This window comes from Sceloporus undulatus, chromosome 2 (genome assembly GCF_019175285.1).
Source record: "Sceloporus undulatus isolate JIND9_A2432 ecotype Alabama chromosome 2, SceUnd_v1.1, whole genome shotgun sequence".
Taxonomy (NCBI): Eukaryota; Metazoa; Chordata; class Lepidosauria; order Squamata; family Phrynosomatidae; genus Sceloporus; species Sceloporus undulatus.
The window spans coordinates 192,847,829-192,873,331 of NC_056523.1; the positions used below are offsets into that span (position 1 = coordinate 192,847,829).

General features: G+C 42.7%; 1 protein-coding gene across 1 annotated transcript; it reads left to right on the top strand.

Annotated features, from left to right (window-relative positions):
• Positions 1–221: 221 nt before the first annotated feature.
• On the top strand, positions 222–24,173 carry LOC121922825 (intercellular adhesion molecule 5-like). Its single transcript, XM_042452673.1, has 7 exons — positions 222–450; positions 8,576–8,845; positions 10,646–10,963; positions 12,833–13,108; positions 16,968–17,249; positions 19,812–20,054; positions 22,250–24,173. The coding sequence occupies exons 1-7, from the start codon at positions 396–398 to the stop codon at positions 22,444–22,446; spliced, it is 1,641 nt and encodes a 546-aa protein (XP_042308607.1). The 5' UTR covers positions 222–395; the 3' UTR covers positions 22,447–24,173.
• Positions 24,174–25,503: the final 1,330 nt, after the last annotated feature.

The following is a 25,503-nucleotide window of genomic DNA, read 5'->3' on the forward strand; positions in this document are numbered from 1 at the left end:
ATGGGGAGCAGTGGGTCATCCTCCCCCTTTAAAGTGTCGCCTGGTGCAGCCCTTACTCCCTGCACTTTATTAATGACGCCACTGGGGATCAAACCATCCCTGGGGCGGGGGTTTCCCTGTCCCAGGCGTGATCACAGAGAGAAGTGTGGGAGGGCTTCCTGTCACTGCCTGGCTGCAGATATATAAGCCTTTGCCCAGCCCCTGCTTTGCAGAAACTCAATGAGGAGGAGGCTGGGAGGTGTTGCGTGCATCATATGGGTTTTGGTCCTGCTGGGAGAATTCATAGCTCTGACCCTTCAAGGGATCTAATCCAGATCCAAGTTGCTTTCCTCTCTGTTTGGACGGTGTGCTTCTAGATCCCTTTGTTGCTGGACTTTGCTGCCTGGACGATCACTATGCTGCGTCTTTCCTCTTTCCTCCTTGCTTTGAGTTTCTGGGGACTCTGCAAAGGTAAGAAGAGCATGTGTATGGATGGGTCTTTCAGTTTTCCCATGCAACTTTATTTTATTTTATTTGTTTCAAGGATCTATATTCTGCCTTTCCCTCACAATGGGATCCAAGGCAGGTTCCATCCTTTAAAAGGACAGAATCATTTTAAAAATGCCTTCAAAAGCAGTGGTTCCCCAAACTTTGGTTTTCCAGCTGTTTTGGACTTCATCTCCCAAAAGTCTCAGCCATCTTTGCCAATGGTCAAGGATTCTGGGAGTTGAAGTCCAAAAATGTGAAAGACCAGAGTTTGGGAATCACTAAAGCAAAACTTTGGTCTTCCAGATGTTTTGGACTTCACCTCCCAGAATCCCTGACTCTGGCTGGGATTTCAGGGAACTGAAGTCCAAAACATCTGGAGGATCAAAGTTTGAGACCCATGGCCCTAAAGCAGTGGTTCCAAAACTTTGGTCCTCCAGATGTTTTGGATACCAAACCCCAGAAATGTTGACCAAGCTGGCTGTGGCTTCTGGGAGTTGAAGTCCAAAAGACCTGGAGGGCCAAAGTCCCCTTTAGTTAGATCCCCTCTGATCTTGAAACCTAAGCAGGGCTGGCCCTGGTTGGTCCTTGGAGGGGAGACCACCAGGGAATGCCCTGGTGCTGTAGTAAGGGTGAGAGAGTGTCCTCCTTCTCATAAAGGGGAAGGCAGTGGCAAAGCTCCTCTGAGCAAAGCTTGCCAAGAAAACCCCATGTTAGGTTTACCTTAGGGCCGCCATCATGAGTCCAGGGCGACTAGATATCATCACCAAGGAGGACCGGACAATGTAGGGCATTCAAGAAAAATGGATGACATGACCCAGGATAAGTGAAAACCACTGCTCGAAATCCAGGCTTCTTGGGCTCAAAAGTGAGAGCATTCAAGGAAAATAGAGGACATGACTCAATAAAAGCTACGAAACACTCCTAGAAATATAGATCCATGCTTCTTAGCCATACTCAACATCAGAGGGCCTTCCAGAAAAAAATGGAAGACATGATCCAAGAAAAGCTACAATCGTTCATAAAAATAGAAAACCATGCTTCTTAGCCATGTTCCAAATGGAGGACTTGCAAGAAAAATTGAGGACATAGCCAATAAATGCTGAAAGTACTCACAGGAATCCAAACTCATGCTTCTTAGTCATGCTCAAAAGAGAAAGGCATTCAAGGAAGATGTAGGGCATGGTCCAAGGAACGGGAAAAGCACTTGCTTTCTGGCTTTCTGGCCATGAACGAGAGTGTGATTTGCCTAGATTTGACTGCTTGGGAGCTGCATTTTTCACTTACTCCAAAATAGGACACGTGAGCAGCATTTGCGCAGATGCTTTGACCCTAGAAGGACCAAGACCCAGTCTCCAAAATTATTGTAGTGGACTAGATGGTCCAGTGGTGTGACTCAGTTTCCCAAATGCTCCTTTTTGTAAGCTATGTCTACCGAGCTAAGCCCATAACTTGTACTTACATGCTCGATGACTTGTAGTTGACAGTTGCATTTATCTAACCATGGAGGCTTATTGCTTCACTGGTTCAGAAAATAATATGGTGGGTGAGAAGATAGCAGAGGGAGAGATGCTGTCCCTGAAGTTAAAGCTGAACAAAGTGTACACTGAAATAAAATGTAAGATGTTACACTGGCTGAGTAATGAGCCAGCCTACAAGTTTGTACGGAATCACATTTTGTAGTTGTTGTTAGTGTGTGCCTTCATTTCTGACTTGTGGCAACCCTAAGGCGAATCTATCATGGGGTTTTCTTGGCAAGATTTGTTCAGAGAGGGTTTGCCATTCCCTTCCCCTGAGGCTGAGAGAATGTGACTTGTCCAAGACGAACCTATCATGGGGTTTTCTTGGCAAGATTTGTTCAGAGAGGGTTTGCCATTGCCTTCCCCTGAAGCTGAGAGTGTGTGACTTGCCCAAGGTCACCCAGTGGGTTCCATGGCCGAGCTGGGAATCGAACCCTGATCTTCAGAGTCAAATATACAGTGTTAAACCCACTTGGGTTTTTTGTGTAAGCTTTGAGATTTCCAAACACATGTTTTCCGTCCACTCTGAAGGCATTTTCCTCTCAGATGTGTTGATGCGTGGGAGTCAAGAGCAGCTGGGTTGCCTCTGAAAGGGCCCAGCAATATTTAAAACTAAAAAAAAGTGTGAATAAAACAAACACACATCACTCACTGGAAGTCAATTATATGTAATAGTTTACCCTTAGTAGGGAAATCCCCACACAGTTGTCTACTACTTGTAGATATGAATGTTCCATTTTTTAAACGTTGATTTACTGTACCGTGTTGCATGTTAAATTCATGTAGTTATTCACGTTATTTTTAAGAAAAGTTCCCTGTGTTTGTGGGACATTTGGGTTCTTAATCTTTCACATGCTTTTTCAGTTGTTCTGGTTCTCTCCAAGTGGGAATGGCTTGCAATGTGACTTATTGGGAAGTACTATATATACTCAACTATAACTTGACCTCATGTATAAATTAAGGGCAGGTTTTAGGGCCAAAATTATGGAATCTGATATAACTCATGGATAAGTCGAAGGTAAAACTTTGGCCATGTAACAGAAGCTCTAAAGAATGAAGCAAAGGACCACAATGGCAAACAACTTACAAAATTCCAGCATGGATCATAACTGTTTCTGTTCACCCTAAAACCTGGATAGATGAGAGAGTAAAGAGTGGTCAGTGCTTCCAGGACAGATTGTACTCTCACCTTTCTCCGGGGATGGTTCCTTTTTATATAGGAGTTAAAATATAATACTTATACAGTATTGACCTGTGGATAAGGTTTTTTGGATCAATGTTTTGACTAAACTTTTTAGACTTATACATGATTATATACAGTAAATGATTCTTTTTCTAACACACAATTCCCTTTCTCATGCCTTCCATATTCCTCCCTGGATTCAGGAAATTAAACCTTAGAAAGAAATAGTCTTTCCTGCCATAAATAATACTTCATTTATTGTTATGCAATGTGACCCTTTCTATCTAGATATCCAGGGTAGCTGTGTTAACCATGTGGCAAAGTACAATAACATCCAAAGTCCACAAAACAACAATACCTGTATTGAGCCAACCACAAGGTAGCACTGTTTTGTGCCTTTCTATCTAGTGAACCTTGATTATGTTTTGGGATGACATGAATGTATGAGGAAATAGAAGGCCGTTGAGGAAACACAGACTTCAGAGAGTTAGAAAAAGTGATGCAACTTGAAACAGGCAGGGGCATGTGCAGCTTCCCCCAGTGGCAAATCAAGATTTTCGAGCACCAGGGGCCAGTCTGCCCTTGCCCACTTGTCCCAGCTGAGCCAGTAGCGTCCAGGGTCATGATGCTCTGGGTGAGAGGAACATGTGGGTCTGGGCCATGGAGAGAGAATAACATCCCTCCCTCCTCACTGGCTGTCCCCAAAGACGTCCTTGTGCTTCCTCTTGGAGCTTTCCAGAGATGGTGCCCCTCCACACATCTGCTGGTATGCCACTATCACCCTGCCCCATCCCAGCATCAGAAGATAAGGTGGTCTGATGGGAGTAAGCAGTGGCAGTCAAAAAAGGAGGGGGTAGTGTGGGTGTCGGGGTGGAAGATGGAGAGAATTAATGAGTGAGAGGGATGCAGTGGAAAGAATTCATAGGTGTTGTTGCATTTCTTCACAATGGCTTCTGTGTCGTGTGGGGGGCTACACACATACACATGAACATTTAGTCAGCCCCTCCCCCATATCCATGGATTTTTTTACCCACAGATTCAAGCGTACATGGCTTGAAAATATTTTTTAAATATATAAATTACAAAAAGCATATGTTGATTTTGCCCATTTTACTATGCCATTGTTTACTGTTGTGTTTTTTTTTAGCATCCACAGATTTTGGTATCCATGAGGTTCCTGGAACCAAACCCCAGTGGATATCAAAGGCCCACTCTGTGTGTGTGTGTGTGTGTGTGTGTGTGTGTGTGTGTGTGAGGGAGAGAAAGAGAGAGAGAGAGAGAGAGAGTGTAGGGCAGAATACCACCAGTATAGGAGAGAAAGGAAAGGAACATGCATTTGTAGACTAACAAACTACATGCACCAAAGAAGTGATTGCAGTTGGGATGGATTTAAATTGTTGCTTCTATAGCACAAAAGGAAAAGTGCTGGTGATGGCATGAGACTGTGAGATTAGTTAACAATGTCTTTTGATGTCTCTCTCTATGTGAGATGTAAGCAGAAAAGTTAAGAACAGGAAAACCTGTCTAATGTCAACTACAGATAGCAAAAGGCATCACTTTCACCCCATTCAGATTCCCCTCACTGGCAAATCTAGGTTTTATGCTACATTAATATGTGCTGGTGTAGATGAAGATTTTATATATATCTATTCCATTTTAAGAGAATAAAATTTCATTTACGCATAGAGAGACCATGACCTGATAGGGAGCTGTCCCCCGGGCCCCGGGGGAGGGGTAATGTCAGGTTATTAGGCATCATTGCTGTTAGGATCTTAATACTATTAATAGGGAAAACTGTGCTGGTTGGTGAGTTAATCCTTTCCTGCTGGAAACTGATTCACATCACAGGTCTTTTGTTTTAAATCCTTGTTATGAGCTGCCTTGAATCTAAGGGCAGAGATGGCAAGATATAAAAGGAAGGAAGGAAGGAAGGAAAAGAAAGGGGGGAGAGAGAGAGAGAGAGAGCTTGTGTTATAGATAATCCAACCTATTTCTCAAGTGAAAAAGTTAGAATCATAATCATAGAGCTGGAAAATACCACAAAGACTAGTTATTCAAAACTCTGAAATATTCCAAAACCCAAAACTTTTTCATAGGTGGCTGAGATAGTGACATTTATGTTCTCTGATAGTTCAATGTACAGTCAACTTTCCATATCAGTGGATTGGTAGATTAGTGGATTGGTGAAATCTGTAGTACTACCAGCTTGTTTTTGCATGTAGGGGACACCAGCTGTAATCAGTTTTAAAACAACAACAACCCAACAACAGCCATTTTCCTGTTCTAAGAATTAAACCAATATGTTCTCATTCATCACACAGAAACTTGTCTGGATTTTGGATTTGGTTGTTTTTGCTTCTTAAGCAGATTCAGTCAAGACTTCAAATAATGGGCCCACCCTGCACACAATGTCACCTTTAGTGGTTTCATCTACAGGTTAAAACAAGAGACAGGATTAGGTGGAGCCTTCTTCAGGGCTGTTTAAGAAGAAATCCATCCCGTAAACCTTTAAGTAACTTCTGATTTAGGCAGTCCTAAACTGAACCTATCATAGGGTTATCTTGGCAAGATTTGTTCAAAGGAGGTTTGCCATTGCTATCCTCTGAGGCTGAGAGATTGTGATTTTCCTAAAGTGGGTTTCAGTGGCAGAGTGGAGAATTCAAACCCTGGTCTCCAGAGTTGTAGTCCAACACTCAAAACTACTGTACTAAATTAATTCAGCTTGATTTGGACCCACATGTGGCCTGCATGTTTCTCCCTGGCAGACAAATAGCACATGGGGCAAGGTTAGATCTGGAAACCTCTCTCTCTCTCTCTCTCTCTCTCTCTCTCTCTCTCTAGATACACACACACACACACACACACACACACGTGTGGCCTGGGCATCCAGACTACAGAAACAAACAGTTTGACACCACTTTAATTGCCATGGCTCAATACTATGGAATCCTGGGGTTTGTAGTTTGTTATGGCACCAGAACTCTCAGAGAAGTCTAAATGTGTCACAAAACTACAAATCCCAGAATTTCATAGTATTGAGCCATGGCAGTTAAAGTGATGTCAAACTGAATTATTTCTGCAATGCAGATGTAGCCCTTGAGAGAGAGAAGAAGAAGAAGAAGGAATTAACAGCTCTTTCCCTTAAGTTGCTTTTCTGATCCCATATTGCCTCCATACCCTACCTTTGCTTTGAATGTTGTTGGTTTCTCTTTAAAGTGGAAAACCTGACCACCCATCTCTCATCCTTCTTATCTAGTGTAGCCATAACACAATCCCTTGCTAAGTTACTAAACTAACATTACTAAACAAACAAACATTGAAAGACATATTATTGCTCCTGTTACAGCATGTTTCCGTTGTATTTTGATGTCAGGCATTCTATTCTCTTTGCAAAGTAAGATAACTGGGAATTGGGATACAAAGGCAGAGAACCTTTCTACAGGTGATGGATAATATATATTGCATTTTTTCACCGTAATCCTAGTTTAGAAGTAAGTCCCACTGTCTTCAGTCAGTTTACTCTCTCTAATAAGGATTACAGCCTCCAAAGGTTCTTTTTTTAAAAAAGAGAAGTGTTCCCAACAATTGACTTTATCAGTTGAGTTGTTCCTGGAAAGGGACTGGTTTTCTTTAAACAAGGAGTGGTGGCTGGTGCGGAGTGAGCCCTTCCAGATCAGCTGGCACTCGAAAGAAAAAGCCAAGCTATGAGTCACTGCCAAAACTTGGAAGTATTCATCTCAAAACAGATCCAAAGGCATGTAGACACACGTGTTTTCATCATGGTGGACTCAATCCCCAAAAGTCAGGGGCAGAGTAAAGGCTGTGGATTCCAGGAACAGAGAATTACAGGAAGCTCTGTCCTTTTTTCTTTTCTTTTTTTAAAGCTGGGTGGTTTTATTTTAATTAATCAGACAAACTGATGACAAAAGACAAGGGCATACTTTAGGAAGGCTGCAGATGAAGACTTTAAAGTAAAGGCCTCAAAGTTTTCCTTTGCAGCTCCCTAAAGTATGACCTGTCTGTTGTCATCAGTTGCTGAGGAGAGAAGGGGTGCAAGAAAACAAAGGACAACCAATTGGCAAGAAAAGGCCACAACTTTATTGAATACAGCAACAAGTGAATAAGAAGAGGGTTGGCCTTGAAAGCATGAGGTCTGGATCTGGCATCCACCAACCCACATTGGTCGATGAACCGAAATGCCTGGTCTCGGGATGACAGGCTTGTCACTTAATGAGCCGGCTATGCGCATAAGCACATCTTCACCCCATGTCACTGGGGAATGCTGAATCAATGTCGTCCCCACACTGGTGACATCGCCAGCCCTCAGCACCCCTGGGTTCCGGTGGGACTCCTGATCCAGTGCTCCGCAGCACAGGAAACCACGCCCATCAGATCCGAGACCTATGCTGCCACCACAGCAGGTCCTCCTCCTAAGAAAGTTGTGACAAAGAGCACAGCAACAAGGGAGGGTGGGTGGGGAGCCGGCAGAAAATGGTGCCAAGCGCTGGCATGCCCAGGGCCTAAATAGGCCCGCCAGCCAATCACTGGCCAGGAAGCCAGGGAGGCCCTGCCCCCCCCGACCAACCATCCAATCCGGAGCCGTGGCTCCGGCAAACAGCCAATCAGGGCTACGTCTGCCCCCCGCAAGGGACACTAGGAGTTGTGGTTCCCAGCACAGGTGGCCTGACGGCCCGGCGCTTACTCTTCCGCTCCCAAGGGAACTTGGGAGCTGTAGTCCAGGCCCTTCGTTGGCCAGAAGCACTGTGGCCGTCACTGGGACTCCCGTCCTCGCCGGGCGGAGCATGGGGCTGCAATCCCACAGGCCACCTGCCACCCACTGGGCCCAGGAGAAGCCAGCCCAGCCTCCCACAGCAACTGGACCAGCCCAGTAACTTGAGTGGTCCCACTTAGTCTGATTAGTTAAAATCCAGACCTTCCAGGCTCTCATTGTAGCAGAGTAGAAGCTGGAAGGGCAGGAAAACTGAGAGGTTAGCAGCATCAAGGTTGATGCGCTTTCCCACGCCCACCCCCAGGGTCTAAAGCATATAAAATGCTTATGAAATCAATCTACGTCCAGATGGAAGTCAAGTGAGGGGATCACAACATCTGGATATGGATGTAAAGGGATCACAAGGGTAAAAAGTCTGAGAACCACTGATTTAATGTGTGATTACAATTGGATAAAAGGAGGCAAATCTTAACCAATTTATTTGTTTTCCTGGGAATGTAGTTTACCTCCTTACCTGCTGTGTTCCCACTTTCTACCTTTCTCCCGTGCCCAGCCTCTCTTTTCCTTTTCTCTCCTTATTTCTTCCAATATCATTTTACACTGGAATGTTACCATTTTCTATTCCCCTCTTCATGACTGACTACATTTTTAAAATGAACCACAACCTTTCTTTTTCAGGAGCTGAGGAGGAGAACTTTGTAAGAATTTGGCCAGAAAAGCCTGTGGTAGAATTCGGTGGCTCGGTTGTGCTGAACTGTAGTTCCAACTGTGAAAAAGTTGGTCTTGAGACATCTTTAAGTAAAGTCCCAATAGGAACTGGGAACACTGGAATCCATTGGAAAGCCTTCAACCTCACTAATGTTAACCAGTGGGCTGTCACTCCATTGTGTTTTGCTCGCTGTGCCACAGGAGCTGCAAAACCACGCCGTGCTAACTTCACAGTTTACCGTAAGTCATGTGTCAGTCTGGGTCAGAATATTCATCCAGGGAAGGCTGATACTTCAGGGTGCTGCTCGTCTTTAAGAAAAGGGGAATGCACTTAGTGGAACAAGGGAAGGGACACTCTCATATCCTCCAACTTTCCCAGTTTGGCAGGGACAGTCCTGATTAATCATCTGTTGTCCCACTTTATCCCACTTTATCAACTGCTTATCCAGTTTCCCTCTCACCCTACTATTTTCTCCATTTGTCTTCAGTTGCTTCAAACTAATTCTAACTGGAAAAGTATTTGTACTCAGTTAATTCAGCAGAGGCAAAAGAGAGAAGGGGGCAGAATCATCAAAGTTTATTGCATGCCGTTTAAAGTGCTGCGGGCTGGGCGAGTACAACCCGGTCGCAGCCTGAGTCCCAGCTGCCCTTATCAGGCATCTTTTCAAAAACAACAGACTCCTGGTTTGGAAAAGATGTCAGATAAGCGTGACTGGGACCTGGGCTGCAGCCAGGTTGCACTCGTCTGCCCCCTGGCTTCAAAATTAAATGTGAGTGGGGTAAGTCGCTTTAAATGGCATGCGATAAACTCCTTACTGTCACCAGTAGACTCAGGCAAAAGCAAACTGCTATGACCACTCCTAGCTTGTGTGTTCTTCTTCTTTATGAGTAATGTTTGCCATCTTCATCACACTCTGATGTTGCTTGGCCCATGTGCCCCAGTTTTCATCTGTGAAATGTTGGAGGCTATACATTCTCACCATTAGTGACACTTGCTGAGTTTTAGCAGTATATCAGGAAAGGGGATGTTTGGCTGGATTAGGAAGGGAAATGTAAAAATATAAAGTTTTCTTTTATTATCTCCAACCATTGTTCCATCTAGACTGGTAATTTCACTCTCTAGAGCATCAGAGAGGGATCTTTCCCAGCATAGTTCCCTGCAACCTAGTAATGGGATGTTTTGTCTTCAGGATTCATTCTTTAGAAAAGTGCCTTGTTGTTGTGTGCCTCCAAGTCATCTTTGACTTATAGCAACCCCTAAGGCGAACCTATCACAGGGTTTTGTTGGCAAGATTTGTTCAGAGGGAGTTTGCCATTGCCAACCTCTGAGGCTGAGAGAGTGTGACTTGGCTAAGGTCACCCAGTGGGTTTTTATGCTTGAATGGAGATTTGAACCCTCATCTCCAGAGTCATAGTCCAGTGCTCAAATGACTACACCACTGATGCTTATCCCCAACCCCATTTTTCAGCATTTGATTTCCCTAGGCATATGAAGTCCCATGTTAATCTGTCTGGTTGATATTTGGCTTCATTCTCCTTTATGCTGTTTTAATCACTCCATAATCTTCTTATTGCTGCTGAAATATTTTAGCTGCTTTTGACAATTCATTGAAAACCATTGGGTAGCTGCTGTTAGGTATTTTCAAATCAACTCCAGTTTATCACAACCCTCTGATAGGACTTTCTTGGCAAGATTTATTTAGAGGGGGTTTGCCATTTCTTGCCTCTTCGGTTGAGTGAGTGAGGCATGCCCATGGTTACCCAATGTATTCCCATGGGTGAGTGGGTTTTCAAACCCTAATCTCCCCATATTACTCCAACACTGAAACTACTACCCTACACTGGCTCTGTAAACCACTGTAAATTTTCATTGCAAGGGAAGGGAAAAACTAAGGTCAGGGACTGGTTGGAGACAGAGGAGGACTCATTCGTATAGTATGGACATGTAGGCCATCTACTTTCTCTAGACCTAACAGTAATGCTTGATTCCAAGGTTGTAAAATATTTGGTGAAGATTTGCCCTGTTCTCTTCTGTTCCAGGAGCTCCTGAGCATGTGGTTCTGGATCCAATGCCAAAGATGGAGGTTGGCAAGGAGTACAACTTGGTATGCCGGGTTCCCCATGTAGCCCCCATCCAGAACCTCACTGTGACCTTATTCAAAGGGGGTAAAGAGCTTCAGGTGAAGACATTTGAGAATGAAAGTGACCCAAAAGCCAGCGAGGGTGTGCTGACCCATGCCATAACTATACAAAAAGAAGACAGCGGAGAGGATCTCACCTGCCAGGCAACTCTGGATCTGCGACCAGAAGGGCCACTCTTTGAAAAAACATCTCCCAGTGAATTACTAACACCCACCGGTGAGTTTATATCCACTGACCTGGGTCCTTTAAAGGAAAATACAGGAGGCTTTGGCTGCAGTCCTACATGACTTTCATGGAGCACAACACTTTCAAACATATTTCCACACATGCACCAGTGCAAGGCACCTTTTCAGGTACCTGTGAACACCAGAATGGGAGGTGGTGAGAGGCTTAAGGCCTAAGACTAGGCTGGGACAGCTGAGCCCCTTGCTGGAATGATCAGGCAAATCTAGAAACTTGGTGTGCATTCTCGACTATCAGTCAACTTATGTAAAAATTTAGGGCATGTTTTGGGGGCCAAAATTACGAATGTTTATGTGACACATAGATAAATCAAGGTAAAAGTTAGGGCATGTAACAAAGGATCTAAAGGATGAAGCAAAGAAAAACTATGCCAAAGAACTTATAAAATTACAGCAACCATAATTGTGCTCACACCAAAGACTGGATGGATGAGAGAGCAGAGCGGAGTCAGTGCTTCCAGGACAGATTACTCTCTTGCCTTTCACCAAGGGATGATTCCGTTTTTAAATCAAAGTTAAAGTACAGTACTTCCATGGACCCATGGATAAGTCGACTGGCAATTTAGTGACTCAGATAGGGCTTTGATACTTATTGCCCTCCTCTGGGAATTAAAATGCCACTTTGCCCTGTTTTCAAAATTAAATGGCCTTGAGGGCAGGTACCAGTTCTGTGAAGCTGCCCTGAGCAGGCGGAGAAAGAGAAGGAGGAGAGGGATTGTGCAAGAAGGTACTGAATACTTACCTAATGAATTTAAAATCACATGCACTCAAGTAAACCAAGGTTGCACAACAATGTTTCCAAAAGGATTCTAGCCATACATTCACTGAATCCCTACAAATAGGCATAAATCTAGTCCCAGAATGTGCTGATGTCAGCATTTTCAAACTGTAGACATGGTGGGTTCTCCTTTCTCTGATGTTTCAAAGTGATTATAAAAACCAAAGTTCTTAACTTTAGGGATTGCTTTACAAAGAGTTTACTCTGTTTTTCTTCAGTCATGTGAATATTTGTTTATTCATTTATTTTATTCATCACATTTGTATCTTCCCTTTCTTCCAGTGGGGCCACAGTCCTCCTCTTGCCCATTCATGCTCACAACAACCAGAGAGTGATTGTCCAAGGTTTCTCACTAAATTTGGGGGCTCAGTGGTGGCTTGAAGTTGGATTTCCTTAACCACTGTACTCACAGATTGCATTCGCACTGCAGAAATAATCCAGTTTGACACCACTTTAACTGCCATAACTCAGTGCTATAGAATTCTAGGAATTGCAGTTTGTTGTGGCACCAGAGCTCTCTGGCAAGGAAGGCTAAATGTTTCACAAAACTACAATTCCCAAATGTCCATAGCTTTGAACCATGGCAGTTAAAGTGGTGTCAAACTGGATTATTTCTACAGCGCAAATGCAGCCTCGGTCTCTTACCCATTATTGATAATAGTACTGAAATTAAAAATATACTGTACTCACAAGGGAATATGCTACAGCTGACTTTCAGTTCATTTCCGCATAGTTTACATATTTTTGTTTGTAATTTCTGTCTTGCTCCAAACCAGAGGACCCAGTGACTGCACAGCATTCTCATTCCACAGTCTGTTTGGAAGATGGGAATTTATCTCCTTAGGTTTAATTTGATTAGATAAAGATTTAATCCCCCCTCCATTGTTTATTTGAACCCCCAGGTTTTTCCATGTATGCTAAGATTTAATTTTTCTCTCACTGTTATTGTTTTGACTTCATTTCTGTCAGCACTGGCAGCCAGGACCTGTTAGCTATCAGAGAGCATTATCTTGACTGTGGTTGCTCTTTTAGTAACTGATTTGGATTCTTCTACTTTCTTGGCAGATTTCCCCATGGATCCACATCTCAGAGCCCCAAGCTTCATAGAGAGCAGTACCGAGATGACTGTGACCTGTGATGTATCTGGAGTTTTTCCAGCCAAAGAGGCCAAGTTTGAGCTATTGTATGGAGGAAAGAAGCTGCACCACAACACCAGTGTGTCAGGGGACAACGCCAGTGCCTGGGCTGTGGTGTCCTCATCAAAAGAAACACAGAATTTGATTTGTACAGTCTCTCTGGGACCAGTGAACAAAATGGTGGAGGAAGTCGTGAATGTGTACAGTGAGTATTCTGGCTGTAATTGTTAGTATATCTGAATTTCTGTGTTAGAACTCCCTTTATTGGTTGTAGCAGTTTACTTGGACCTGAGCCAACAGGGAAGAGTTAGAATCCATCATTCTTGTCCTTTCCTTTCCCCTCTGCTGAGTTAACTGAATGCAAACTACTTTTGCCATTTGAACTCAGTTTGCAACAACTGGAATAATCTGAGAACTTCAACTGAGAAGGTGGGAGGAAGAGAGAAAAATTGGGACAATTTAAAAGCAACTGGGATGACGCAGGATTAATCAGGACTGTCCCTTCCAAATGAGGATAGTTGAAGGGTATGGAATTGTTTTCATTTGGAAATCAAGAGCTTCAGTAATAGATCCAATCAAAGTTTTCTGAACTTCGCTCCCTTTGAAACCAAGGAAACTTAGTGAAGTGATGAAAGAGGTTCAACATGATAAATTAGGTTCAGGAGATACAGGTTTAGCTAACTTCAGCCTACATCCACCCCATTTAAAAGTAATATAACATATACATAGAAGCAGCGCTTGGTAAAGTTATGGGGGATGGGGGGTAAGGAGTCTACAACTTTCAGAATCCCCCTCTATTCAGACCACTGGTATGCTGGTGGGGAGTTCCAGGAGTTGTAGCCTAAAAGAATTAGTGTTTCCAAATTCTATTCCATCAAAGTCAGTGTCATTGACACTGACTGGCAGCAGCACACATGGGATTCAGAGAGAAGTCTTTTGCCTGCAAATCATGTGAGTTATCTTACAACCTATTGGTCTGTTAAGTCCAGTGTTGTGTCTCCAACTGCCAATCGTTCCTCAAGGTCTCAAGCAAAGCTTTTATCTCAGATGGATCTTCTGTATGCAAAGTTTGAGTCTCCACTTAGAACATGGATGAGTTATTCTTTTGTTCCAGAGCTTCCTAGAATCTTCCAACCAGTGATCATATTGATTGGAGGATCCTGGGAATTGAAATCCAAAAAGTAACTTTTCTAAGCTCTGCATAGAACACAGATTTGACACAGGACCACTGGATGAGAGCTTATAGAAAGGTATGGAATACAAGTCCACTGATGCCACACAACATTGTGTCCCCTGTCTTGACCACTCAATTGTAAATGTATATGAGATGACATATGTAGGCATGTTCAGGTGACATTTTAAGTGATATGCCCAACTCACTGTGCCCACCTTAGACCTCTCCCCTTTTGCAAGCACTTTTGAATCTGAATGGAAAAAGCTCTCGGCTTTTCTCTCCTGTGCACAGACTCAAGACTTTTAGACTTGGTACTTACCGAGAGCCTTGTTTGCATGTCACAATAAGCCAAGCCATGGCTTATGTTAAGTATCACTAAACAAACCATGCCTTGCCTTCTCCATTTCTGAATTGTTCCTCTCCTCCTCTTTTGTCAGCTTCTGTTTGTGGGTGACAAAAGAAGCCAGACAAATTTGGGACAGAAGCCAGAAAAAGCTTCAGTTATGAATTCGGACATCACAACCACTTGTGCTTTAAATGAACCTGACCTCTAAGCCAACAACAAACCATGGCTTCAGGCTATGGGTTGTGGCTGATTAACGAACCAAGACTTTTGATTAAACAAGCTTTCTACTTTAACCGCAGTCTCCCTCGCGTCATTCCAACACTCTAACCCAAGGGTGCAGAAATAGTTTGAGGTGCTGGACTGGATCCCTACCCAACAGATCCCATCATCCTGATAATGTCAGAGGGTGTGGCCATTGTTGGAAGATTTCAGCATTCTCTCCTCCCCTCCTTCAGATAGTTACAAGTTCCTGCATGCAAACTCTGCTCTCTCTCCTCAATAAAATGTCCCATTTGCTCCTACTGAATCACAAGGCAGTAAATTCCTTTGTAAGTTGTAAACAAGTCATGTGTTTCAGCTAAAACATTTTTAGGAAGTTTTTTCATATAAAGAGATTCTCCTGCACTGTCTTGTCCCCTATTTCCCTCTTCCTTCAATGGAGAGATGGTGAGATTAAGATTTCTTCTTTTATCTAAACTGTTCATTAGCTTTAGTTAGGATACAGCTATTATGTGTATGTAGATTTAAGGCATTAGTGAACATTTCTTTAAATTGCAAGCTATTTATGTTTGTTTGTTTGAGTTAGTCATAGTCCTTCGAGAAACATTAGTAAATGAGTGCACATATTTCTGTTATTCCGCAGATTTAAAGCTAGACCCTAACAGGGTTGGCTTTCATATTTTTGATATTTATTTATTTATTCCTAATCATGCCTTAGGAAACTTGAACTGCCCTACAGCCATGTTAGAGACTTTTGGGTATACTCTTGGATCTATACCCCTGGATTTAGAGAGATGTAGAGGGGCCTTTGGTATCTGCTGGGGCTTGGTTCCAGGATCCTTGTGGATTCCAAAATCTGTTGATGGTCAAAAAACAATTGAAAACAATGGCATAGTAAAATGGTGTCCCTTATATAAAACATCAAAATCAAGGTTTGCCTTTTTGTAATTTCTATATTTTTAAAATATTTTCAACTCGTGGATGCTTGAGTCTGTGGGTAAAAAAATCCATGGATATGGAGGGACAGATACATGTGCATGTATGTAGAGAGCTCTTGTAGCACTTTTGAGACTAACTGAAAGAACGAAGTTGGCAGCATGAGCTTTCATAGAGTTGACCCTACTTCCTCTTAAAGCTCATGCTGACAACTTCTTTCTTTCAGATAGTCTCAAAGGTGCTACAAGATCTCTGTACATATTGATTCTACAGACTAACATGGCTATATCTTTAAATTATACCCCTGGATGTTACTGATTCCCTGGCTCCCAAACTGACTGGAGATTCCACCTGAGCTTGTCGCCAGGGACCTGACTGCTGCATTCTCATTTCTTTACTCTTACAGCATAAAAACAAGGCTTGGGGAGAGGAAGGCTGACCCAGCTTCCAGGCTCAAGCAGGTGCACGACACCAACAGGTGCTTGAGTCTGAGAATCTTCACCATGCCATGCTTTCATGTCCTCCAACTGACCCAGTTTAACAGGGACAGTTCTGAGCAAACGTCTGTCACCCCACTTTTTCCATCTGCTTTTCAGATATTCCAGTTGCTCTATTTTCATTTACTGCAAACTGAGTTGAAGAGGCAAAAGTAGTTTCCACTTAAATGACTCTGGAGGAGAGGAGAGGTTTGAATCTTGTCCTTCCTAGTAGGCTGTGGCAAAAGCAAACTGCTATGGCCAAGCAATACTCTGATGTTGTTTGGCCAGATGTGTCACAGTTTTAATCTGTGAAAAGTTGGCAGGTGTGTGTTTTCTTGTTCACGAAGGGCAAAGTGTAGGTGAAGGCAGTTCCAAGCATCAGTTGCAGAAACAATACTACAACCAACACTTCGGTCCAGAAGATGTGGCAATGCTGTGCTTCTTAATCCAATTGCAAAGGATGTAGAGTGGGCCAAAATCCCTTGAGTTTAGAAATAACATCAGGAATTTCCCTGCATGCAGCTTGGCTTTCCCAGCTGGGAACATGGGTGGACCTTGTGGGGGAGAAGGGAATTCCCAGTGTTGTATCTGCTCTCTGGGAAATTCCACCCCTTCTATTCCTGTCTAGGTGAGTGTGATTGGAAATTCTCAGATTCTTTGGGGAGGGACATTCCCTCGACCCATCATACATTGGAATGAGACCACTGGCAGGATGGATTAAGTCCCTGAGCTGAAGCTTCTCCTTTGCTGTAACCACTACACCACATTGGTGTGTAATTTCCCCCTAGCATCTGGTATCCTGTTTATCACAGATATATTGAAAGGGTTTGGCTGGTCAGTATCATATTGTAATTACTCTCTGTTAGACAATCTAGGTGTATAATGGCTGCTTTGGTTTATTCCCTCTCAGGTCTACCCAAACCCATCCTGCGCCTTGACCCTTCAGAAGTCACTGCCAATGCCACAGTGAAGATCACCTGCACCTCTGATGGCCCTGAGTCCCCAGAGGTTGTCATGCAGATTAGAGATACCAGGGGAACCTTAGCCTCCAGAGACCCAGACAGTCCTTTCATAGAATATGAAGTGACAGCACTTGAAGAGGATAATGGGAAGGAGTTCAGATGTGATGTGGAGCTGATGGTTGGTGGGAAACCTGTTGTGAAAAGCACTTCCAAAAAGCTCACCGTCTTCTGTGAGTAGGACATGCTCTGAATAACGTTTTTATTCCTTTAGGTTCTGATCACTTCCCTTTTAAAGCAACAAAATAGAAATGTGATTTAAAATTTATTGTCTTAAATTTTATTTAAATTTTGGAGTGAGTGCATCAGGACAGTTGAGCAACTTTGCATACATTTATACAGTTGGTTCTCGCATAGGTGGTTGGCTTATGTTTCAGTTGTAACTCTTCACAAATAATCAAGGAGTGGTGATGATGATAACCAGTTCCTTCTGTGCCATTTTCTCAGCCTAGAGGAGTGGTTCCCACACTTTGGTCTTACACAGATGATGACTTTGGGCAAGTCACACACTCTCTCAGCCTCAGAGGATGGCAATGGCAACCTCCCCCCTCTGAAGAAACTAGCCAAGTAAACACCATGATAGAATCGTAGAGTTGGAAAAGACCACAAGGGCCATCCAGTCCAACCCCTTGCCATGCAGGAACTCTCAGTCAAAGCATACCCGACAGATATAGGATCGCCATAAGTTGGAAACAACTTGAAGACACACAACAACAAAGGAAGAACACGGTTGTCAGTGGAGGCCCCAATTTGGATTGGGAAAACATGGCAAGAAGGAGGGCTAAATCCATGTGGCTCTGATTAGTGAAATCCCCCCATATCTCCTCCCCATTTCTATGGTTGTTTTCAGCATTTTTTTAAAATCTTAGCTCTACCTGCCATTTCAGCTACTTTATTAATTGTACCTACCATCATTTTAATTTACAGAAATCTATTAATCTAGTCAGGCCCTGTATATGTGGACGGACTCCACTGAAATACGCTCTCTCTGGGGTGATATGAAATGACCTGACTATGCAATCCGTGATGCTTGGTTCCTGATGACTTACACAGATATATGCTTCTGTATGAAGCAGCCTTTGTAGTCTTAGAGCTTTACTGCACAAGCCCTGTTCTTGCCGTAGTCCCGCTTGTCAATGTAAATGGAGTTATAACGGTAGTCCCACATCACTGCACGTCTTCTCAATTGCCTGACTGCCACCTTCATGCTCACATCCTGACTCCACCTTATACCTGCCTCTCTGATTTTTTTTTACAAAAGGAAAGGAATTGGGGTGGGAGGCAATTGGGCTTGTCGAAAATAGCAAGAGGGAAGGGGGACAGGGAACGGATGGTATACTGAAACACAATTGCTGGTAAAATTATTGCTCAACATTTTGCACCTGTCAACACTTACACTGTTGACAGCTCATTGATGGGTTTTCCCTGTCAGTGAACAGGGACACTCTACCTGTAGTTGGGGGTTGCAACAACTACAGATCGGAGGTGTCACCATGCTATAAGTCTTGCCAAAGCTGATTTTTTTCCAGATCTAACCACAGTTTAAAAGTTGTGTATAGTACAGTAGGCCCTTGGTATCCACTGAGGTTGGGTTCTAAGACCCTTCATGGATAACAAAATCTGCAGATGCTCAAGTCCCATTATATACCATGGCCTAGCAAAGTGGTGTCCCTTATATTAAATAATAACATCAAGGTTTCCTTTTTCAAATATATTATTATATATCAGTGTATCATTATTCTCTATCCACTCTTTAATTTGTGTACAGTAGTCCCTCGGGTTACGAAATTAATTCGTTCCGCCGCTCCGTTCGTAACCCGAGTAATTTCGCAACCCGAAAAGGCTTTCCGTTAGCGCTGGAAAGCCGCTAGCCGCGCTTTGCGTTTGAATTTCGCGCCGAAAAAAATTTCGTAACCCGAAAAAAATATCGTAACCCGGAACAGTTTTTTCCAATCTAACTTTTTCGTATCCCGGAAATTTCGTAACGCGATCAATTCGTATCCCGGGGTACCACTGTATAGCATTTTACTGGATATAATAATGTATATGTGTAGAAATTTTAGTCAAAATATTGATCCAAAAAGCCTGAGTCGATTTATCCATGGGTCAATGAAAGTGCTGTACTTTAACTTTTATAAATAGGGGAATCATCTCCTAGTGAAAGGCAAATGTGTGATTTGTCCTGAAAGCACTGACTCCCCACCCTCTACTCTCTCATCCATCCAACCTTTAGTATGAGTACAAATAGTTATGCTTGCTGGAATTTTGTAATTTCTTTAGCATTGTTTTCCTTTGCCTCATCCTTTAGATCCTTTGTTACATGCCCCTAAATGTTACCCTTGACTTCTCCATGGGTCACGCAAAATACATAATTTTGTACCCAAAACTTACTGTTGACTTATGCATGAGGTCAACTTATAGTTGAGTATATGCAATGTGCGTGCGTGCGCGTATGTATTAAAGCCATGGATGGTTGAATCTCTGGATAAAAAAATTGTGGATATGAAGGGCCAACTGTAAACATTTTAGGAATCTATCCAAGCTGCTAGCTTTTACATTCAAGCCCATGTCCTACAACATGATTGTTTGTGTCCATCTGGATCGCAGGACCTGTGAGTGTCCAGTGAATGCTGCCCAAATTGTGTGAAATTTTGAGCGTTTCTTCTGCAGATTTGCATGGTGAGAAAGGATGTTGCACTTCAGAAAGATAACCACAATTGTCTTTTCCATTCTAGATGCTCCCTGGATGAATGGTTTTAGCTGCCCTGACAGTATAATTTGGAAGGAAGGCAGTACAGAAATATTTAATTGTACAGCCTATGGAAACCCCCCTCCAATTGTTGAATGCACAAGAGATAACACTACTTATGCTATTGGGAAACAAAAACTTATCACCAGAGAAGATCATGGCATGTATCATTGCAATGCCACTAATGCATATGGCTTTGTTGCTAAAATTGTGACCATAATTGTTGAATGTAAGTTAAGTTCCTTGCCCTAAACATATATTTTATATTTTATATTGTCTTATTTATAAAATACATATACAGTATTATATATGTATCTTTTACCATATAGTAGGTTGCAAATACGAGTATGGCTTTTAAGTTTACTGTGTTAAAATACAGAGTCCAATGTTCAATTATAAACTTATTCCAAGGAGACTAACAAATTGAAATGCTGACCAGTGATTTACAGGCCAATGTATATTTTTCAGTTGTGGCCCAATCCAGAAAGACTGAGAAAGTTTCTAAGAGCATTCAGTGATTGCAGCTCGATAGACCGCCCTGAAAGGGTGGGCTGGAGCTGCCTATTTTTGCTCCTGAGGGAGCCTCCAGCAACCAAACTGCACGGGCTCTCTTTGCACTAAAAAGAACCTACAGAAAGCAGGGTTCTTCTTGGTGCACACAGCCGCTGCCATCAGTGCGCCATTGGTGCACTGTTGTGCATTGATGGCGCAAGCGCGGGCCCCTGACATGCAGACACTGCGCCATGCTTGTGTCATGGCGGCCCCTGTGTGGACTGGGCTGCACCATGATGGCGGAGCATGCAGATATTCTGCACTGCCAAGCCCTAATTTTGGCCCCCACAAACCACCCGTTTGTACTGGGTCACTAACTGTGAAACAGAGTTCATAATTTCTTTTGAGTTTAGAGCTGTTCCAATATTGGCTCACCTACTGGCTGATTGTCTTCTAGTCTTTGCCGGATGGCAGCCCTATCTTTTCAGCTTCAAAATCAGAGTTTGGAAAAGTGACTTTTTCAGACTTCAGCTCCTAGAATCCCCCAGCCAATATGGCTACTGGATATTCTGGGAACTATAGCCCAACAGACAAAATAAAAAACATTTTCCCATCTTTGGAAAATAATTGTAAACCAAAATAAATATGAGGGCACATCACAGATAATTCCTACTAGAGCCTCTTCAAATTCTACAATATTTCCTTCATCTCTCCTTAAAGAAAAAATACAGCCCGTCTGTTACATCAGTCAACGTTTCTCTTAATCAGATATGGGGAAACTTTGGCTTTCCAAATGTTTAGGACCTCAACTCCTATCATCCTCTACCATTGTTTGAGGCCAGTGGGAACTATGGGAACTGAAGTCCAAAAATCTGCAGGTTGAAAAGATCCTTACTCCTGCTTTTCATGCTCAACCTTATGTCTCCTTTGATAGGTGTGCAATTGTTCCTTAATCTGTAATTAAGAGGATAGATCACACTAAAATACAACAAATTCTGCTTTTGGAATTGAGCATATATGCATAAATTAGATTTATTTTCCTAAAACAACTGTCTTGAAGGGCTAGAAACTTTCCTTGAAAATTTTAGGAAGGGACTAGTTCTGGAGACTTAGAGGCTGTACAGACTGGTGATAAACACCAGCATCGGGCGTAGGGAGGATGTTGGGACCACAAGCTGTGCACCCGACTCCACCCCCATGTTGATGTGATGCTGCACACCCCACCACATGGTGGGAAGCGTCATGCTGCTCCCTTGGCGCAGCATGTACACACACTGCACCAAATCACCGCTGAAAAGATGTGGTACTGGTGGTTATGGCGCCTTTTCCATGGCACAAAAAGGAACCACTTTTTGCAGCTCCTTTTTGCACCAATGAAAGGCCAGATCGGGGTCACAGCATGCAGTTGCTGTGGCTCTGATTCAGCTAGGAGAGGGGCGGCATCTGCACTTGAGAAATAATCCAGGTTGACACCGCTTTAATTGCCATGGCTCAGTGTTATGGAATTCTGGTAACTGTAGTTTTATGAGACATTTAGCCGTCTCTGTCAGAGAGCTTTGGTGCCACAACAAACTACAATTCCCAGAATTCCATAGCATTGTGTCATGGCACTTAAAGTGGTGTTAACCTGGATTATTTCTGCAGTATGGATGCAGCCACTATTGTTGGAATCAGCAGAGGTGTGGAAGCCAAGAAAAAGGGCAGGAGAGCTACTGCGTACTTCTACATAGTGGTTTCATGAAAAAACCTTATATTAGTTTATTTGTTGGAGAGTTTTGAATTTTGCAATGTATTTTGTATCAGCCATGAGGGATACTGTCTTGCCTTTTAAGTAGAATGTTTTTTCTGCATCTGCCTTATCTGGATTATAGAACTACATCCCTATGGAATTCCAAGACACTTAACACTGTTTTGTTTTGTTTTCCCTTTCAGTTTATCAACCTAACATCCTTGCAATAGTCTTGGGAGTTGTCATTGTGTTAGCTGTTATTGCTGTTTTGGCCAGTGTCTATTTTATGTACTACACAAAACAGAAGTGTGGGAAATACAACCTATGGAAGTCAAAACCTAAGCAAGAAGCAGGAAATGCCATGGAGCAAAAGTGCCTGAATGGCAACGCAAGCATCTAAATGAGCACATGACTACTAGAAACCCATGAGATACCCAGCCCGCTGCCCGCAGCCAAGTGAAACTGTACCTGCTCTTCAGGGTCATCACCCCACATTTTTCTGGGAAGAGAAAATAGGAAAAGCAATCTTCAGATGCTAAAAAAACTGATAGGCAGGGCTGCAGTTGGACTTTGTCTTAGGGGTTTGGGGAGAGTGAGGACTTTTGCACTTTCAGACGGAGGTTGGTAGCATGCACTACAAAGGAGCCCATGCAGAATGAGTGACTCCAGGATTTGGTCCTTTTGCTTAAGGGCACTTCTTCCTCCAAGGCTGTCCTCCAGATTTACAGCTCCAGAGATCAGAAAGCTGCAGACAGATTGAATAAAGCCTATTGAACAACAACCCTAAAAGACTAGTCAGGGTGGAAAGTTGGAAACACCACCATCAGTATTGCCTGTTCCCAGCAACAAACAATGCAATGCTAATCTTTTGGTCCCTGGAAGCTAAAAAGTCTGCCTTGATCCTTCTTTGTACCATCACATGCTCTGGGATTCTCAACAAGTGTACAAGCACATTGCACTGTAAAAATGTTGTCATTCCACCACCACAACTACCTGCCAATGATGCACTAACAGGCTTTTCGCAGCACATGTTAGGACTTCAAGAGAGGGCTTCTGTGCCCACATCAAAATGGCAGGAAAGCCAGGGAGGTTTTCTCTTTTGTTTCCTGGTACTGTACATAAATTGAGGAGACTGTTGCCGAAAAATCCTGCACGTCATAACCCTAGGTCAACTTGTATTTATGAATGTGAAGCTGAATTCCTTTCCTAACCTGATGAATATTTGGCAGTCAAAATGGACCGCAAAGGACAGGCATGGAGCAGAACTACATCACCCACTGCAATTCAAAGCAACATTCTCCTTGGGAGGATGGACATAACTCTAAAAGATCACTGGGAGATGCTAGGTGAATGTGTGCATGCTCAGTTTTTGGCATCTCGGCTGTTATAAAAGCATCAGAACAGGCCTTTGTCCACACACAAAGCTAAAATGGAGTTTGGCTTAAAATTGCTCTGTAGTTTAAGTGTAAAAAAACAAACTGCCTTGTCTCAAATATACATTTGATTTGTGAAGTCAAACGCTTTCATGGCCAGCATCCATCATTTTTTGTGGGTTTTTCAGGCTATGTGGCCATGTTCTAGAAGACTTTATTCCTGACGTTTCGCCTGCATCTGTGGTTGGCATCTTCAGAGAATGCATTTGATTTGTCATCTGTCATGACTATAGCCTTGGCTATAGACTTGGTTATGACTAAGGACTTGTCCAGAAAGGGGGGAAAGTTCCTGGAAGTATCAAGACTTTCTAGTTCTTTTTGTTTTGATTTTACCTGCCTGTTCATGGTTTTGTATCCAAATTGTTTCTTGAAATATCTAGGGTTTCTTCCCCACCCCACCCACCCCCCTTGAATTCTCCCTCACCCCACAGATCACGTGTCCCATCTAGACTCAGGCAACATTTCAGAAATTGCCTTTCACCTATTGCCACTGAGTTCTTTTAAATTATTATTCAAGAGTTACAGTCAAAGTGTGAAACTGGTTTAGCAATAAAATGCTATTTAAGCAATGGCATCATTTTCTTTTTGAGAGCCAGTGTGGTGTAGTGATTTGAGTGTTAGACCGTGACTCCAGAAACCAGGGTTCAGTTTGCAATTCGGCCATGGAACTCACTGGGCAAGTCACACTCTCTCAGCCTCAGGGGAAGGAAATGGCAAACCTCCTCTGAAGAAATCTTGCCAAGAAACCCCCAGGATACGTTCACCTTAGGGTTGCGATAAGTCAGAAATGACTTTAAGGCACACAACAATAACAAACATTTTCGAATATTGCTAGCATTCTTCTTTCACTTGTTTGATCTCTGTGTACTTTGAGAAATAGTGGGTTAATTTGAACTGGCCCAGGGAATGGAAATGAAAAGACCTTGGCAATACTGGACGTTCCTGGGAATACTTCAGGATGGGGAAAGGTCATGTAGATCTTGAAATTAAAATTGGTTTGTACAGGAGCAAAACATGGGACTTTCGGACTTTTGTCGGGAGAGGCTCTAAGATTCACCTGCAGCAAAATGGGTGCAAGAGGCTCAAAGCCACACTTGTATGTGGAAAAGCCTACATGACTACCTCATGTATTATGCTTTTTAGGTATACACCAAATATCTGTGAAATAGCCTATGAGCATTAGACAAAAAGGGAAAATAGACACTTGCAGGTTGTTGATCTTGCTGTTATGAAAGCTTCTGAACTTTTAAAGAACTTCTTTGCTGAAATCTACAGTTATGATAATAAATTTTCTACTGTTTGAGTGCATGCTCTGGATTATTACAACCTCCAAAACAATTTAATTGAAGGGGACTGTAATTTTTTTTGTCATGCATCTTGCAAATGGATGAATTTCCATCCTTCGCACATCAAAAAGACATTCTAATACTGTACTATGTTGTATTAATTTATTTGTACAGCAACGTTTATTGAAGGGATAAAAATATGAATTTCTTAATTCCACCATCAACTGGTTATTTTAGCAGACAAAAGAGCAATGGATGGGAAATAGAATGAAGCTGAAAATTTAAATAATAACACTGTTTGTTTCTTTTTCTAAAAAAAAGTTAAATAAAATGTGCACTGCAACATGCTGAGTCTTTGTGTTACTTTGTTGGTTGCTGGCAGTAAGTCAGAGCAGTCATCTTGCAAGGGATATACAAAGTGTACAGTGGGCCCTTAGTATATGCTGAGATTTGGTTCCAAGACCCCCATGAATACCAAAATCTGTGGATACTCAAGTCCTATTAAATACAGTGGCATAGTAAAATGGTGTCCCTTACATTAAATGGCAAAATCAAGCTTTGCTGTTTGGAATTTATATCTTTTTGGAATATTTTCAAGCTGTGGATGGTTGAGTCCATGGATAAAAAATCTATAGATATGGGAGACCAGCTGTATTAATAATTCCTTAACTGCTGTCATCTTCTATCCTTTTATTAAAGCAGACTAGAGCTGCAGCCACTACAGAATTAATGCAGTTT